This window comes from Montipora capricornis, chromosome 8 (genome assembly GCF_036669925.1).
Source record: "Montipora capricornis isolate CH-2021 chromosome 8, ASM3666992v2, whole genome shotgun sequence".
Classification (NCBI taxonomy): domain Eukaryota; kingdom Metazoa; phylum Cnidaria; class Anthozoa; order Scleractinia; family Acroporidae; genus Montipora; species Montipora capricornis.
In genome coordinates this window covers 21,429,791-21,445,883 of record NC_090890.1, presented here as the reverse complement: position 1 = coordinate 21,445,883, position 16,093 = coordinate 21,429,791, and the positions used below count along the sequence as shown (strand labels likewise).

Below are 16,093 nucleotides of genomic sequence, written 5' to 3'. Positions count from 1 at the left end.
GCCAAGTGTGGCGAATAACTTCCGTAGTTACTAAAACAAGGAATGACCTACAATGGTCTACAATGACCTGCAATGATCTAAAATGACCTACAATGACCTACATTGATCTACAATGGCCAACAATGAGCTGTAATGAGCTACAATAAACTACTACAATGGCCTACAATGGTCTACAATGACCTACAAAGAGCTACAGCTGTAGGTCATTGTAGCTCTTTGTAGGTCATTGTAGGTCATTGCAGATCATTTTAGGTCATTCCTTGTTTTAGTAAATACGTAAAAACATCCCATTCTCTGCTTTGAACCAAATCAAAGCCTCTTTGGTGAGCAAGTTGAAAATGTTTATTGCGCCCTCTGAACCTAAGTAAACATTGCGGGAAGGATAACTTGATATTTGCACATTTTCATTTTAGCTTTAAAACAAAGGAAAATCATTCAAGGGTCTTTTCGCAGTTTGTTTCTGCGGGAAGGGGGGGGGGGAGGGCGGCCTCCCATATAAAAAGGGGAGGAATGCTCGTAGTCTCGCTTAGGGGTGTAAATTTCGGATGTTGGTCTCATTTAGGGTGTTCTGGGCAGAGCGCAATGATATATAGCCGTAAATGTCTCCTTCAGGGTTGCGCGCTTTTATATTTCTTCATGTAGGTCTTCGCCATCATTAAAAGTCACTGTCATATATTCACGAGTTTTGGTGAGAATCCTTATGCAAATTTGCCACTCTGCGTAACCGGAAGTTTGATCTAATGAGCCAATCAGGATGGATAATCACAACATAGCTTAAAAAGCCGTGACTTCCTGTTCGCGAGGTTGTGCGCTGCCATCGCTGTTTGTGGCTTTTATTAAGTGTTTGAGCACCTTCCGCTGCATTTAGAAGCAAGAAACTGAAGAATTAAAGAAATGGCGTTCTTCGAAGGTGAAGAAGTACACATTGGTGCAATTAATTGTGCACCGCCTTCCACTCACCAACGCGAAGGTTTTTAATACATGTAGAAATGGAATCGACAGACATTTGGTGATCCCCTAAGCTACCGGGGATAAATAAATTCCATTTGGAAGGTGACTTCCATTTGGAGAGTGACATCCAGGCAAGCTGTCAAACTAAAGTGTACCAATGTTTATCAAAGCTATTTTGAAGTTTTGAAAGCCACGAGTCATCAAAGCCAAATGAATACAACTTGAACAACATCAGTGACATGACAAAACAGTGAGGCAACCAAGCAACCCATGCTTCCAGACACTAGTACTTGTGTGGTGGACCATAATGACGAACTGTCGAAAGACTCGGTCATTGATTATGTAACAAAAACTGATGAGGAATCCGTACCAATCTCCTGCTATAGAGCAAGGGCTGACGCCGTTCGCAAATGCAAACATGCTCCCCGGGACAGAGAACCTTTTAGAATTCCTTACAAGAAAACGTCAAGCTTGTTTCGTAAAGACAAGGTAATTAGAAATTGTTTGGTGCGTTATTTAAAGAAGAACGTACTGAGTTCGTCTGAGTTGAGAAAGTGTTTATTTCTTTCTTCTGGAAAATATTACACTGAAGTAAGAATGTCTATACGTGCGGCAGGTACAAAACGCAGGTCACAGGTCACAGGTCACAGGGCACAGGTCATTATTTAACCGATACGGAAAGTATCCTAAACATTCATAAAAGCTAACATTAGGCCTTATTAGTCCTAATTAGGCCTTTTTAGGCCCAATTAGGCCTAATTAGGCCTAAAGAAAAGTATCCTAAACATTCATAAACGCTAATTTTAGGCCTAATTAGGCCTAAAGAAAAGTTTTTAGGCCTAAGGTTAGCTTTTATGAATGTTTAGGATACTTCCTGTATAGGTAAAACAATGACCTGTGACCTGTGACCTGCGTTTTGTACCTGCCGCTATACGTGTACCTAGACGGCAACTCAGACGTAACAAATCTTCGAGAGTACCCGCAGGACTGCTAAACACAAGAAAGACTTGTCAGTTCTATCTAATTGTGTATTCAAGATCAATCTGTTACTACGCATTCAACAAAACTGAACCAACAAAATGAGAGTTATTGTCTATCAATAGAAAAGCTATTGATATCAGGAGACATTGAATCGAACCCATGCCCTGTTAATCATGGAACGAGTACACATACAATACATACAGTACTGAGAAATCCTTCTATAGCACTGTTGCAGGCTCGCTTAGCTCAAAAAGGATTGAAGGCACTAGAAAGTACCTTAGATGGTTCATATTTCTTTTCTTTTGTTGCCCACCAGTTACACAATGATCCTTCCTATCACATGAATGTGCATGCTGCTGGAGTTTAATACATCACAAACAACCGTCAAATATTTATTGGACCCATTACAGAGAAATTGTGGGTGTGTTGTCACAGCAACATACATGGTGTGATGCACTTATCGTGCAAGCAGTTTCCAATGTATTAAATGTTCCTATACGTATGTATGAATCCATTGAGGGGTGGGCTCCAGTAACTGTTATCAGTCCTATAAGCGGACAACAGGGAACTAATGTGAACGTTGGACATCTAGATAAAAGACACTATGTTTCAGCACTTCAGTTAGATTATTATAATGACAGTATTTCAGGTTATGAAATCAGCAGTGTTACCAATGTCAACAATTATTCAGAGGTAATAATCGATTAATTTTATTCATGGCCAAAAATGATGTGAGCGTTAGTAGTAATTTCTACGAAGCAGTGGCAAAATGAGCTTATATAAGAGAATCTATCAAGCGGAAGAGACAAAATAACTTGAAGAGTTCAGGGAAAAGAAAAACAATGCAAAACACCAAAAAAGATCTGAAAATATTGAAGCAGAAAGGGAATATGGATAGCAAACATTTCACAAGGGTAAAGCTTCCAATCCAGAACATATCAGAGAAATAAGCAGAAAAGCACAGAACCATTTAAGGAAAGCTATGCAGAGCTCAAGGCTAAAACAAACTGAAATTTGTCAAGGTCAAGACTCTATTAAATAGACATTCCATGTCAAAAGTTATTCAGTCTTTTCGTGATAAGATAACACATGGCCCTGAATGTATATGCACTTGCTGTGATCAGGTATGGTTCAGATCATCTGTTTCAAAGTGTAACAGTATCAAATATAGTGATAAATCAGTTCGCAAGGTTTGTTGGAGGAATGTATAACTGGCACAAAAAGTTTTAATAATACTGAATGGATCTTTTCTACTTGGCTAACCTGATGCCATTAACAATATGACCTGGCAACAAAAATCAGACCTTATTCAAAATTACCCCGTCACCTGTGCAACGTCCTTTGAACACATGTACAGCTCTTTATAGAGTATGTGTTAAAGAGTAATTTTATGCCTATTGGAGAAATGGTAGACTTATTTCACAGGGTTGAATTCCAGCAAAGAGGATCTCCTCACATACATGGATTATTTTGGGTATCTAGTTGCATATGAGAGCCCACCGTGCTGTTACACAATTATCCAGCTGTTATATCACACTGACTAATGCATAAAGAAAACTTCAGCCTGCCAATTTTAAACAATCATATCCACGAGTAACAACAGTGACACTTTGATTTGTATATCCATGTTTTAATGTGGTCTCTTTTAGGGGTCAAAAAAAGCCTGATCCACACCCAGATTGGTCTTCTTTAGGGGTTTAATGTAACATTTCCGACTAGCATCCCTCCCCCCCCCCAGGGGTTTCTGCCTTCAAGGCCACGTGCGTAATTGCTGTCGTCAATTGGGCTGTCATGCAATGGACTAAAAGGGTTGCGCAACAACACCCAAGGAATTTTTTTTGCTCACCAAACTCTTCACCCTGTTCCTCTTTTGTCTTTCTCTTTGATTGTAAGCCAGTTAAGTAGGCCCTTGTAGCATGCTGCCTCATTGCAGCTCATTGTAGATCACTTACTACGACTAGTTGTGTGACACTAAAACAATTAGACCCTTCGCCCTCAAGGGCCACGGGTCAATAGCCCATTCAGCTTCGCCTCATGGGCTATTGACCCGTAGCCCTTGCGGGCTACGGGTCTAATTGTTAAACATTCATTTTTATTATTCCACAATTACGCCATTTTACCATATTTGGTCAAAAGAACGCGCAAAATGTGAGACGTTAATACACTATAGTGCCCAGGTTTGACCGGTTTAGAACAGAACAAATACGGACCGAACAGCCGGTGTATTTCAATGAAAAGAATTGTTTTCAACACGATGCAAAGCCTTAGGGCATCTTTATACGAGCGGTTGCTTTTTACCGCGGGTTGAATCACCGCGGAGGGTAACCCTTTTGCAGTAGTCAAACCGGGTCAGCCCCCCTTGCCGGGTAACCCTTCTCAAGACTCGGGTTGACCCGGCTAGAAGGGTTGAAATTTCTTCAATTTCTTCATGTAAACACTGGCGTATCTGACCCGGGATTGTTTGAACATCACTTTTTTTGCGGTTCAGCGTTTTCGCCCATGCGCAGCCTGTACCAAAATGACTGATAACGTTAACACAAATTGATGATTGTTATGATTGCATGGTTCATCCGCCATTTTCCTCACTGACAAGTAGTCACCAGCCCTTTCAGCCCAGCGAAAGGGAACTGACCCGGGTCAGCCGAGAAGGACCCAACACTCACCCAGCCCGGGCTCATGTAAACGTAATATTCGACGCTGCCAATACTTCAACTTGCTCCAACAAATAAATAACAAACAAAGAAACACCTTTTTTGTAGTGGAATAATAAATCTCTTATTCGATGGTTTAACATATATTAGTATTATCCAACTAGTGGACTAATGCAAATCCTGCATTTTGATTGGATTCGGTACTTGAGGACTTGATGTGTGGATGGGTATAGCAGGTCCACATCAGCTGTGTAGCTACCAATACTTCAACTTGCTCTAACAAATAAATAACAAACAAAGAAACACCTTTTTTGTAGTGGAATAATAAATCTCTTATTTCATGGTTTAACATATATCAGTATCACCCAACTAGTGGACTAATGCAAATCCTGCATTTTGATTGGCTACGCTACTAGAGGACTAATATAAATAGTCCTCAAGAAACGAAAAGCGTGACGATTTCTTTCGTTTTATTCCCAAATAAAGGTTTCTTTAACTTGCATTTGTTAACTTTATCATTGCCTTTTCTGTCCGACATGTCGGGTGATACTAAAGCAATTAGACCCTTCGCCCCCAAGGGCCACGGGTCAATAGCCCATTCGGTCCCTCAGGAACCAGTTAATTTTGTTTCCCTCAAATTTCAATGTTTCCCTCGGCTACGACTGGGGAAAACAATGAAATTCTCGGGAAACAAAATTAATTGTTTCCCTCGGGACCAGTCATTAAGTGTATATTATTCACGCGTGCAAATGAGGAGGAACGTTAGAAGAGGAAATCTGGAACCGAGGCCATTTTTCCCTACGATGTTGTTCTCCCCTAACCCTCTCCCCCACACTTCCGTGAGCGATACCAAAACCTACCCCCCATCCCTCCCACTTTCAAACGTACTCCGCAGCCCCTGCGGGAGTGGTGAATCTCTTTCTGAAGGGAAAATGAAAATTACTTGGACGAACAGTGATCTCGCTCGATTGTCTTTTCTGTTTGTGCGTTTGAACCACCAAATGGTGTTTAGAAACTAAGCGGGTCAGAATGAAGTCAAAGCATGTTTTTTAACTCACGTGGTAACGTAATTCCCTATACCTGGGCCCCCTACCGATGCAATTTCCTCTGACGTTTTATTATTTTTCAGTTTGCTTAACTCAATTGGACAAAACGCTTTTTCATGTTTATTTGAATGAGCAGGTGGTTATGGCAGATTAATTTGCCCGTAAATCGAGATATTCATTAAACCTTTCGCTCTCTTTTCTCCTTAGTCAAACATTCCTCCTAAAATGTCCATGCGGGCCTCAACTCCGTGGATTTATTTTTAGCACACAAAGAAAGATGAGCTAGTTGCTGGAGAAAGTGGAACTGGAAGTTTAATGGCTTAGCGGTTATGTTTAACGCAAAATTGACCTCAACGATGAAGTTGATCTTGATTATTATTTGCATAACCCATTCCAATGCAAGACCCGCTAAGGAAGATCAGTTTGGTGAGTTACACATCAGCAACTATTTTCTTGGCAATGTCAGAGATATATTCTGTATACCTTTACCAAATTAAATTGATGGTTAAGTTGTGAGGTTTAACAGCAGGGGTAAACAGCCAAATATAACAAGCAAATGATTGCTTCCCGGCTACAATTTAGAAAACTCCCACAGACCATGAAATGGACCACCCAACTACTATCAATAAGGTTAAATTTGATGGGGGTACTCAAACTGTCCACTTTAGCACCGATTACTGGCTCACATGGCTAGCAAATTCTATGTTCAGTTGTATGCTTGAAAAGTTCGATGTTTGACCCTTCACAAGTGCAAAGCGGAATACCGGTAATCCCTTCACACGGTTAAATATTTGTTAACATAACAAGATTACAGCAATCATAATACATCTTTTCATTTTTTATGCACTGTCCAAGAAAATAACGATAATTTCTCGAATGAAAATCGTGCCATGCGTTCGCTACTTTCAATATTGCCATTACTACTTGTAAAGGTCGCGAGACCCAACGGCGGCTGATTCCCAAAATAACGAGAGAATTCGAAACTTCACGATCGCCATGGAGGAGCCAATGAGTAAGGATCGTGAAGTGTCTTAGAGTAAACTGTAGGCTGTGCAGATTTTCCCTCGATTAAGTGATTTTAAAACGAAGCGAAACTGTCTTTTTTAAATCAAATTTTCTTTGCTAGTTCTCATTGAAGGTGACATGATGGTGGAACGATGGTTTGTTAAGAATTTACGTGGAATGAACAAGCGCGGTGCCATATTAAACAGACCCAATTCACAACGCAATTTATACTGGACCGGTCATGATCTCCAGAATGGTAGTAGGATTGTACAGATCCCTTACACATTAAATTTTGGATTCCTGTCGAAAATATTTGGTGAGAAAAATACTGATCTTAACAAACTGATAGTCAAGTATAAGGGTGTAATGTTTCTGACAACAAAACTGTTTTGCTCAAAATCGTTCTTGCTCTAGTAATCACCCAGGAGGGAATACTGACAACCTTGAAGGGGCAACAACTTGAAAGCTAAGGGTTACAAACAGCAATATAGGGCAGGTTTGAGTGGAAAGGCGGACAAGATTGGTCTAAATTGATATGAATTGTTGCATATATGAATTGTTGCATTAAGGCAAAATTCGAACACCCCCCCCCCCCCCCCCCCTCCTCTACTGAAGAGCCGCAATGTACTCCAAATGTATTTGTTCGTTATTGAAGGCACTTGAACTACTTATTTACATTTCCAATCCTCTTTTGAACCTTCTTTTCTTCTTCGCTTGTCTTCTCAGTCACCTCTGATCACTCGCGACTCCGAGAGAAGTTGCTTCGTCCTTCAGTCTCTATGCCCCGTACTTTCACTTCAAAGATTTTCTATTTCTTTCAGGGAATAAAGCAACTGACGCTTTCAACAAGGCTATCGAACAATATCACAAACGAACTTGCCTCAGATTCCAACAAAAAGCAAGCAACGATAAAGATTACATTGAGATCTTTCCTGGCACAGGGTAAGTAATCACCGGCGCGACCTTTTACATGTAAATGTTCGTTCCGATTATACATGGCTGTGCACTTTTATCAACAGCAAATTGCCATTTCAGGCCCGACTACCTTACTCGTGTATTTTTTGTGGTAAGAAAGAGTGTGTAAGAGATGCTTTGACTGAGTGGGTTACTTCTGTTTGGCGCAAAGTCTATGGACGATAACGGCCCGTATCTCGAAGGTCCCAGAACTTTATGTGCCATTTTCGGGTGCCACAATTCTTCTTCTATCTCAAGAACGGAGAGGATTTAAGTTGTCAAACTTCACAGCAACTTTTCTTTTTATTTTTTTATTACCTTGAAAACATGATAAAAGATCGGCTTTCCAAAACAAGCGGTTGGTAGCTTCACAAATGGCTTTTTGGGCCCGAAAAGTTTTTGGGACTTTCAAGAAACGGGCCCCTCGAACCACTAATCAGCATGCCTGTCGTTTACAGCTGTTGGTCTCAAATTGGACGACGAGGCGGTAAGCAGCAACTATCGCTTGGCACTGGATGCGAGACGCGGGGGAGAGCAATACATGAGCTCATGCATAGTATTGGCTTCTTACACGAGCAGAGTCGTCTGGATAGAGATCAGCATGTCATCGTTTTATCAGAGAATATTCAAAATGGTAAGTATAAATGTCTAATAAAGATGAGCTGAAGCACGGTGGATGCAACCAAATCAAATGTTTCTTTTGGAACGGAATAAAAGCAAACCACCGAAAACTTATATCTGCCCACAAATGGCGCAAAAACAGTCAACCGAACCTGTTGGAAGACGGGTACTATGTCGCCTTATGTCCAGGCCTCAGTTGTTAAAACAATGGATATCGCTATCAGCCGGATAAATCTCTATCCATTGGATAAGTCATAGCAAAACCAATTGCGCTATCCAATGGATAGTGATTTATCCGGCGGATAGTGTTATCCACCTTTTGAACAACTGGAGCCAGTACTGCAGCCCAACAAACTGGTTTTAATTTGCGAGCGTTCCGGATTAAATTCCACAGAAACTGCCTGGAAAGTTAGTATTGGCAAAATTAAAACTGTTACTATACTGTTTTATACAAAAATATTCAGCCGAATGCAGTACCCGGGAGGGGAGGGAGGGTTTCTTGGGTAAATTTTCGCTGGGTACGTGCCATTGACCTCTGAGAAATTGTATTAAGAGGGTTTTTGTTTGTTTTCTTTTTCAAATTTTACATTGGCTGACACGGCTTTCGTCTAATAAAGTTGAAAATAATTCAACATGATTTTTGAGCTGGCGCGCGGAAGAAAATTTAGTAGTGAACAATAAAGACAATAGAGTGTTTATGTCTCGGAACTATCAGTCTGATAGTTGCCCCTTGGAAATTTGATGTTCTTAAAACTAGCATATTTGCCCTCCAAGCTTCGCTTCTCGGCAAATATTTGTTTTAAGAACATCAAATTTCCGCGGGGCAACTATCAGCTGATAGTTCCTCGACAGAAACACTCTATTGTTTAATTAGGGTTTCGATTGTTTATTTTCCATAAGGCCGCTTGTTTACAGAGGTATTTTCAGCGGACGACTACTATCTATCCGTGTATTTTCCTCGGACGGGCACTATGGGCTGATAGTGTCTCTCCGCTGACGAACACTATCGCGTCACGTGATCAATTTAAACCAATAAGAATCGGAGAAAATTTAGTGGTGAACTATAACCCTTTATAGTGTATTTTATGTAATGTTTTCAAAACCAGCAGTAGTGTTTTATCGGGTTTAAAAACACGTCGCGTAGCCTAGTGTTTTTAGAGCCGATAAAACAGAGATAAACTAATATCAACGCCAGGACTCGAGACAGGACTCGAGCTACGGGACCCGAGCCTAGGCATTTATAGATAATGCTAGTACTAGTGGCATATTATGCTAGTAGCGTTGCTTTTTTTTTTGGCCAAATTATGCTAACATTATGCTCTTTTTTTCCACATTATGCCACCGTTTTTTTTTTAAATTATGCTCTTTGAAAAAATGCAAATAAGTCCAAAATATATATTTTTTAACTAGAAGCCGTTCGTCTACAGGAAAGAAACGCAACAAATCCACAATTAATTTCAAATAAACATGTGGTTCAGGTTAACATGCACACTAGTACAGCTGTACTAGATAAATGTGACTTCCGGTTTCGGTGCACCTCAGACCGGGCTCAGTGCTTCACAGTGAACTACAAATGCTACTAGTTTAACTAAAACTTTAAATATCGATTAAGGTCACCAAGTGCTTGGGACTAGAGACAAAAAAATTATCAAATAATTGCATCAAAAATGCTGTGATAATTATCAAAATGCTCAAATTCTGCGAGCATTGCTACGTGGCAGAAATTTATGCCAGTTTGCTCGAATTATGCCAAAAATTATGCTAGCATAATCTATAAATGCCTACCCGAGCCAGGGGCCTGTTTCTCGAAAGTCTCGAAACTTGACGGACTATTTTTGGGTGTCACAATTCCCTTTGTATCTCAAGAACGGAAAGGATTTAAGTCGTCAAGCTTTACAGTCAGTTTGCTTTTTGTTACCTTGAAAACATGTTAAAAGATCGGCCTTCCAAAATCGGCGGTTGGCAGTTTCACAAATGCCTTTTCGGTCCCGAAATGTTTTCGGGCCTTTCGAGAAATTCGAATTCAATCCTTGGACACTGCACCCGAACCTGTGAATATTGATTACTGCAGCCGTCACCTAACCATTCAACCACCACACCGCTAGCTGCTTAGGGGAAGATCACCAGTGACCTTTATATAAAAATCGTTTTATTTGAGAATAAGCGATAATTGCAATGTTTGTACATTCAGCCTCGCACTCTCCTGGGACACTGAAATCCAAGCCCCAATGGGCTTTTCAGAGTGATCATAGTTCACCAAGTATAAAGGATCATACACGTGACGTTTTATCGATATTTTGATAGGCTGTTAACCTCATGAATTATTAATACATTTTTGAAGACCCCATCTTAGTCACTTTAGGGTAAATGTAATTTTGGCGACCTCAAATTAGTCACTTTCTGTTTATGCGTAAACCTTATATAAAGCCTTTTAACTAGATCATCGAATGAATTGACACATCTGGTACTTAATGATTAATTGTAACTTCAAAACGGAATGTAATGGGACTAGTAAATATTAAATCAACATGCAGCGCTGCAGTTGTTTCTGTAACAACTTTTATTTACCGCGAATCTTCCCACTTTTAAATCCCACAAGTCAGAATTTTCTTACCCCCAAAATTCCGACAATTTGCGACCCCGTTCTAGTAACTCTGTCGGAAACTGTTGAAAATGCATCCCCAATATAGTAAATCCAGTCGTGAAAATGCGACCCCATCCAGCGGCACATCCCCATTAGCCCATTAATAGGAAGTAACCCCCCTCCCTCCCCGGACTGCAGTAATTTAAGACAGAGTTGCCATGCTCACCGTCCCTGAAAAGGATGCGGCCACCCTAGATTTTTCAACAGACAGTAGTTTAAGATGAAAGAATTTCTTTACAAAAAAGCCGTATCACAAAAGCTGAAGCTTAAAAGTTAAAAGGATCATAATTCAGTTATCGAAAAATAACATTACTCTTGCAGGGAAACAGTCACAATTTAAAACATATCGACAAAATACCGGAGATTTGCCGTACGATTTTCACTCTATTATGCATTACAGCAATACCTTCTTCAGTAAAGATGGGAATGTTCCGACAATTCAAGCGCTCATTGATTCCAATATGCAGCTTGGGCTTACTGACGGATTTTCCGCTTTGGATGTTGTGCGAATTAACATGTTGTACAAATGCCCACAGCTACGAACTGACTGTAAGTTTAACACTGATCGGTGTGTAAACTGTTTACCATGGGGAGAATTCGTTTCTTCTGTGGTACTATCCTGCGTGTAGCACGCAGCGGCGATAAGCTTCCTCTCCATAATCTGCCCAGTTCCGTTCCATTTCAGTACTCGCTGCGCCTTAATCTCCCCCTTTTGCGCTTTTAGTTGCAAACTACTGCAGTACTGTGAATCTCGTTACCTGCAATAGAAGTGTTGACATGAGCTCATTGGCTAATAGGCACCGTTGTTGACAAGAAAGCTGTTCTGTATTTAGACGGCTTCATGAGAAGCCGTTTAGCAGGTGTCATAACGCTGCTATTTGGTATTTTGAAACCTCTATCTAGTGTACATAATTTTTTTCATTGATTTTGCTTTTTATATTCAGTTACTCTTTTGTTTTCGGTTTGTTTATAAAGGTCATGAAATTGTACCTTGTCACAGCTTCTTAAGTGCATGGGAGGGTTAAGGGTGGTCCATAACTTTATGAGATGCCAACCATCACTGTTGAATTTTATTTTAGTGGTCTTGTATTTCGTGACTGTGTATACCGCTGACGAGACCTTCGCTGGAACGGACTCCAAAGTTGACATACTACTTTCTGGTACTGATGGAGACTCAGGCGAGATAGTATTGGAACCAACGGATGAAATCCCTAATCCTTTTGAAAGAGGAAGGTATAAAGGCTAATTCCTACCATGAGAACCCTATAATTATGTCATGAGTTCGTGGATCCCATCGACTTAAAAAGAAGGGAGCCAATTCCTATGTCTCCCCATTTTCTGTTTACCCAGAGACAATTTAATTTCGGTGAAAACATCGTAATTTAAAAATTAAAGTTTCGGTCTGACCCACACCTCTAGCTGCGACAAAAACTCGTTACCAGTGCTGAAGGACAAGAGCTCCCAGTGTATTTTATAGTTTGAGTTGTACATGCAATCTCATTGTACATACATACATACATACATACATACATACATACTTAATTGACCTCTCCCCATAGGGGCTTTTCAGGGCCAATGAAACCCAATCAACGAAACAACAGGACACGACAGTGACAACTGTTAAGAATCCCAACTGGCTGGAGGCAAACCAGTTGGCTATTTACAAGTGCAGCTAGGAAGTTGAACCAGGGACTACCAGGAACAAATTCAACGAGTGGTCAGAGCGATTCTTGAACCCGGGATCTCGGGATCTCAAGGCAAGCGCCCTAACCACTGGGCTACACCAGGAGCTCATTAAGAGGAGCCTCTATCTCCCATACTTGGCCTCGGAGTCAACCCTTTCCCGAGTAGATTTATTTATAGAACACCTCCCTTGGGAGATTCAGCACGCTCACTGTTGTAAAAGCCAATCTCCCTTGGGACATTCAGCACGCCCACTGTTATAAAAGCCAATCAAAACAGAGCTATCTCAGCGTCAAGGGAATTATGATACTTTTCGCGGGAATAACCTGTTCCTAACAATAAATTTACTCGGGAAAGGGTTGACTCAAGGAATTAGAGAAGATAGAGGCCCCTCTTGATGAGCTCCTGGCTACACTGCCTCCTCCACTGTTTTAAGTAATCTAGAGGGGGAGTACGTATAGGCTGTTGTTGTCCTTGTAGTTGTTTTTACTTGTTTGTTCGTTTGCTTCAGTTGCAATTATCCTTCACAATAACAATGTGAGGTGCAAAAATTATTGTTCTCCTCAGTAAAGAAACATTTCCCGTGATTGTTCCCAATATTGGTAGCTTAGTGTCGCTCAGGATAAGACTGGCTGGGTCGTCTTGGTGGTGGACTGCAAATGATTGGTTTCTCAGCAAAGTAAGTAAAATGGAAGAAAAGCCTTTGAAAAAGTAGTCTATGCGTGACACGTGATTGGGCCAGCCCGAGGAACTCGTCACATGTCACGTGAATTAAATAAATAGGCCCGCAAAGCGTGCATATAGCTACTATTTGAAAACAAAATGGACTCTAGTAAGCGACCACCCTAGGGGCACAAAAAAGTGGTAGCTTACAGAAGGTGGTCGCTTACAGGAAAGATTATCAAAATAAGCTTAATATTGGATTGTTTTATTAATTACACAAAAATGGTACCTTATCAGCTAAAATTAGGCAAATAGAATTTAATTTATTTGCTTTTTTCACATGCACGAAGTTTTGGGAAAACGACAGTAGACTGTACTTGTCAATGTGTCTCATGTCAATAAAAATCACCTGAAATGTAAATCGAGCAAAACCAAGGAAAGCAACGTCAAACATATATTTGAACTCTAGATACTGTATTTACATTACTTGGTCGCATTTCACCGCTTATCCACGAAAACAATAACTTTTGTCACTTCTGCGTAATGATTCACCAACAATCACACATGATTATGTCGAGTGGTCGTTCAAGCCTGTTTTACACTGAAACGTAAGCGTAAGCATAATGAACACTTTTTGCATAAGCGTAAGAGAATTGACATACGCAAGCGCCGTTAGCTCCAGAAAAAAGCTCGAGCTCGTTGGAGCATGGAACGAGCCAAGTTCCCAAAGTGGTAGACGAATAAGAAATTCTACCCTTCTATTGCTGCTACTTAGAAGAAGACGACAGGCAAAAAGAGAGAGAACGAGAAAACGGCAAGAGGTCCTGTTGGGTAAGGGATATGTTCCAAAAGAGGAAAAAGCAAGGACACTGTGGTGATCTGGTACGAGAACGGCAACTAGCGGACCGAGAATTTTATTTCAGGATACTTCATCTCACGATTTGTCGTAAAGGCAGGGATGATTGCCATCTCAGCAAACAGTACCTTCGGACGCCATCTTAGGCACCATTATCTTGAATATATCCGCTGGCATCAAAAACAGTTAACACCTCGGTTTTATGTTTCTGTATATCTTTCACCTGGTTTGCACAATTATTAACGTGACATAAGCATTAGCATAAAAAAATTGAAGCTATTGCTATTTCATATGCTTTTGCTTATGCTTATGTCACTCCCGGTTTACACTTCTAATGCTTATGTCGCAGGATAAACCAGGCTTTACGGGACGGAGAAAACAAAAGAATATGTCACCGGTGGCTCAGTTGGTTGAGCATCGAGCTGTCGCGCGGGAGGTCGCGGTTTCGAACCCCGTCCGGATCAACACCCAGGATCATAAAATAATTGAGGAGAAAGTCCTGCCTTTGTAATTTCATCCGGCTGCAAATTGTTTAACTCTCAAGTCTTCGCGTCGAATAAACCGTAGACCCCGTCTCACAAATATCTTCACGTTCGTAAGTTCCCTGTGAGACCTTAAAGAACCAAGACACGTACTATTCGTGAATAGTAGGAGATGGAGTCCCCGGTATTGTGGCTGTCCTTTGGATGGGTATAGCAGGTCCACGCATAAGAGAGAGCTCTTGAAACAGTATTTAACTGAGAAACAAAACGATTGTTTCTTAAGTGGTAGCTATGAGAGAGTTGAACATCGTAAACCGTAAATCCATATTTATTTTAGGTTTTCTTTACCTCATAGTATTCGTATGATACTTCCTGCCCTCTGTGTTTTTCGACAGCGTGGAAAAAGACAAGAAAAAGGAAACAAACTACGAAGGGGAAAGTCTTGAGTGAGATTTCGGTTCCCCCCTCACCCTTCCTCCAAAAAAATTCCGTCACCTTGGACACTCACTCTTACACGGTGATGGCATAAGCGTCTATGTTGCAAGTAAAATCCGTTCTTAGGTTGATCCGTTTAAACCTAGGTTAAATTAGTGATCCTCATTTTACCTAGATTGAATACGCACTCAGACGGATTGAAGAAACTTTTCTGGAGCATAAATTAAGCCCAGAGAAAAATTAAGGTCAGGTTAGGATTAGATTTGGTTATTATACAAAGATATCAATTGACCTACTATGGATAAGCAAGTTCTTCGTTGTAGTGTAGTGGTGAATACACAGGACTAAAGATCTGGCAGTCTTGAGTTCTTGTACCGATAAGTACACAGTACAATTCTTTGTTCCCTAACTCTTTTCAGTGACTGAATGGATAGGTGTATGAATACAGAAGCTGGTAAGATGATATGAAACATTAATTAAGAAGATGTGTTGAGATGCGTAAGACAGAGCTTGAGGGAAAGTATAGGTGTTTTGAATCCTTTTGGGGGGCTTTAAACTAGGTAGACGGCATATATGAGGATCACGAGACTCAATTTAACCTACAGGTAAAAACGGATTCAGCCTGAGAAGGGATTCGACCGACAAAATATACATGCCCAGTGGCTCACGGCAACCACCAAAAAAGGAAGTGTGATTTGTAAATAAGTGTATGTATGTTATATACAATGTATTGCGAAACGCATAAAAACAAACAACGTATTAAATTGAGCCTATTTTGAATATTCAGCTCACAAAGCCCAATTGCAAGTCTAACGTTCCGAACGTTTTAGCAGTCATTGTAGACAGCGTTTGAGCTCAGTATTGATAAACACATTTTACTACCTTTAATTAATATTTAGAATAGGATAATGCTGTGTTATTTACGTTGAAAACTAATCTTTTGGTTTTTTTTTAAGGTGGAAGTAGAGACTCCAGATGACAGGAAAAAACTCAAACTCAAACCGGTGATTTTTTCTGGCAATAAGTGGCTCAAACCTGGCGATCACGTTCTACTGATGCCTCGGAGCCGGAGATAACTGAATTTGTCGTCTTCGCGACAGCAATTTCGTCACAAAATTCCT

The 16,093-nt window shown here is 40.6% G+C and overlaps 1 protein-coding gene across 1 annotated transcript; it reads left to right on the top strand.

Moving 5' to 3' along the window:
- Positions 1 to 1,177: 1,177 nt before the first annotated feature.
- On the top strand, positions 1,178 to 16,093 carry LOC138060399 (hatching enzyme 1.2-like). Its single transcript, XM_068906161.1, has 9 exons — positions 1,178 to 1,440; positions 5,837 to 6,055; positions 6,756 to 6,950; positions 7,456 to 7,576; positions 8,047 to 8,222; positions 11,175 to 11,402; positions 11,933 to 12,086; positions 13,104 to 13,215; positions 15,929 to 16,093. Exons 2-9 carry the CDS (start codon positions 5,959 to 5,961, stop codon positions 16,046 to 16,048), a joined length of 1,203 nt encoding a protein of 400 aa, XP_068762262.1. The 5' UTR covers positions 1,178 to 1,440; positions 5,837 to 5,958; the 3' UTR covers positions 16,049 to 16,093.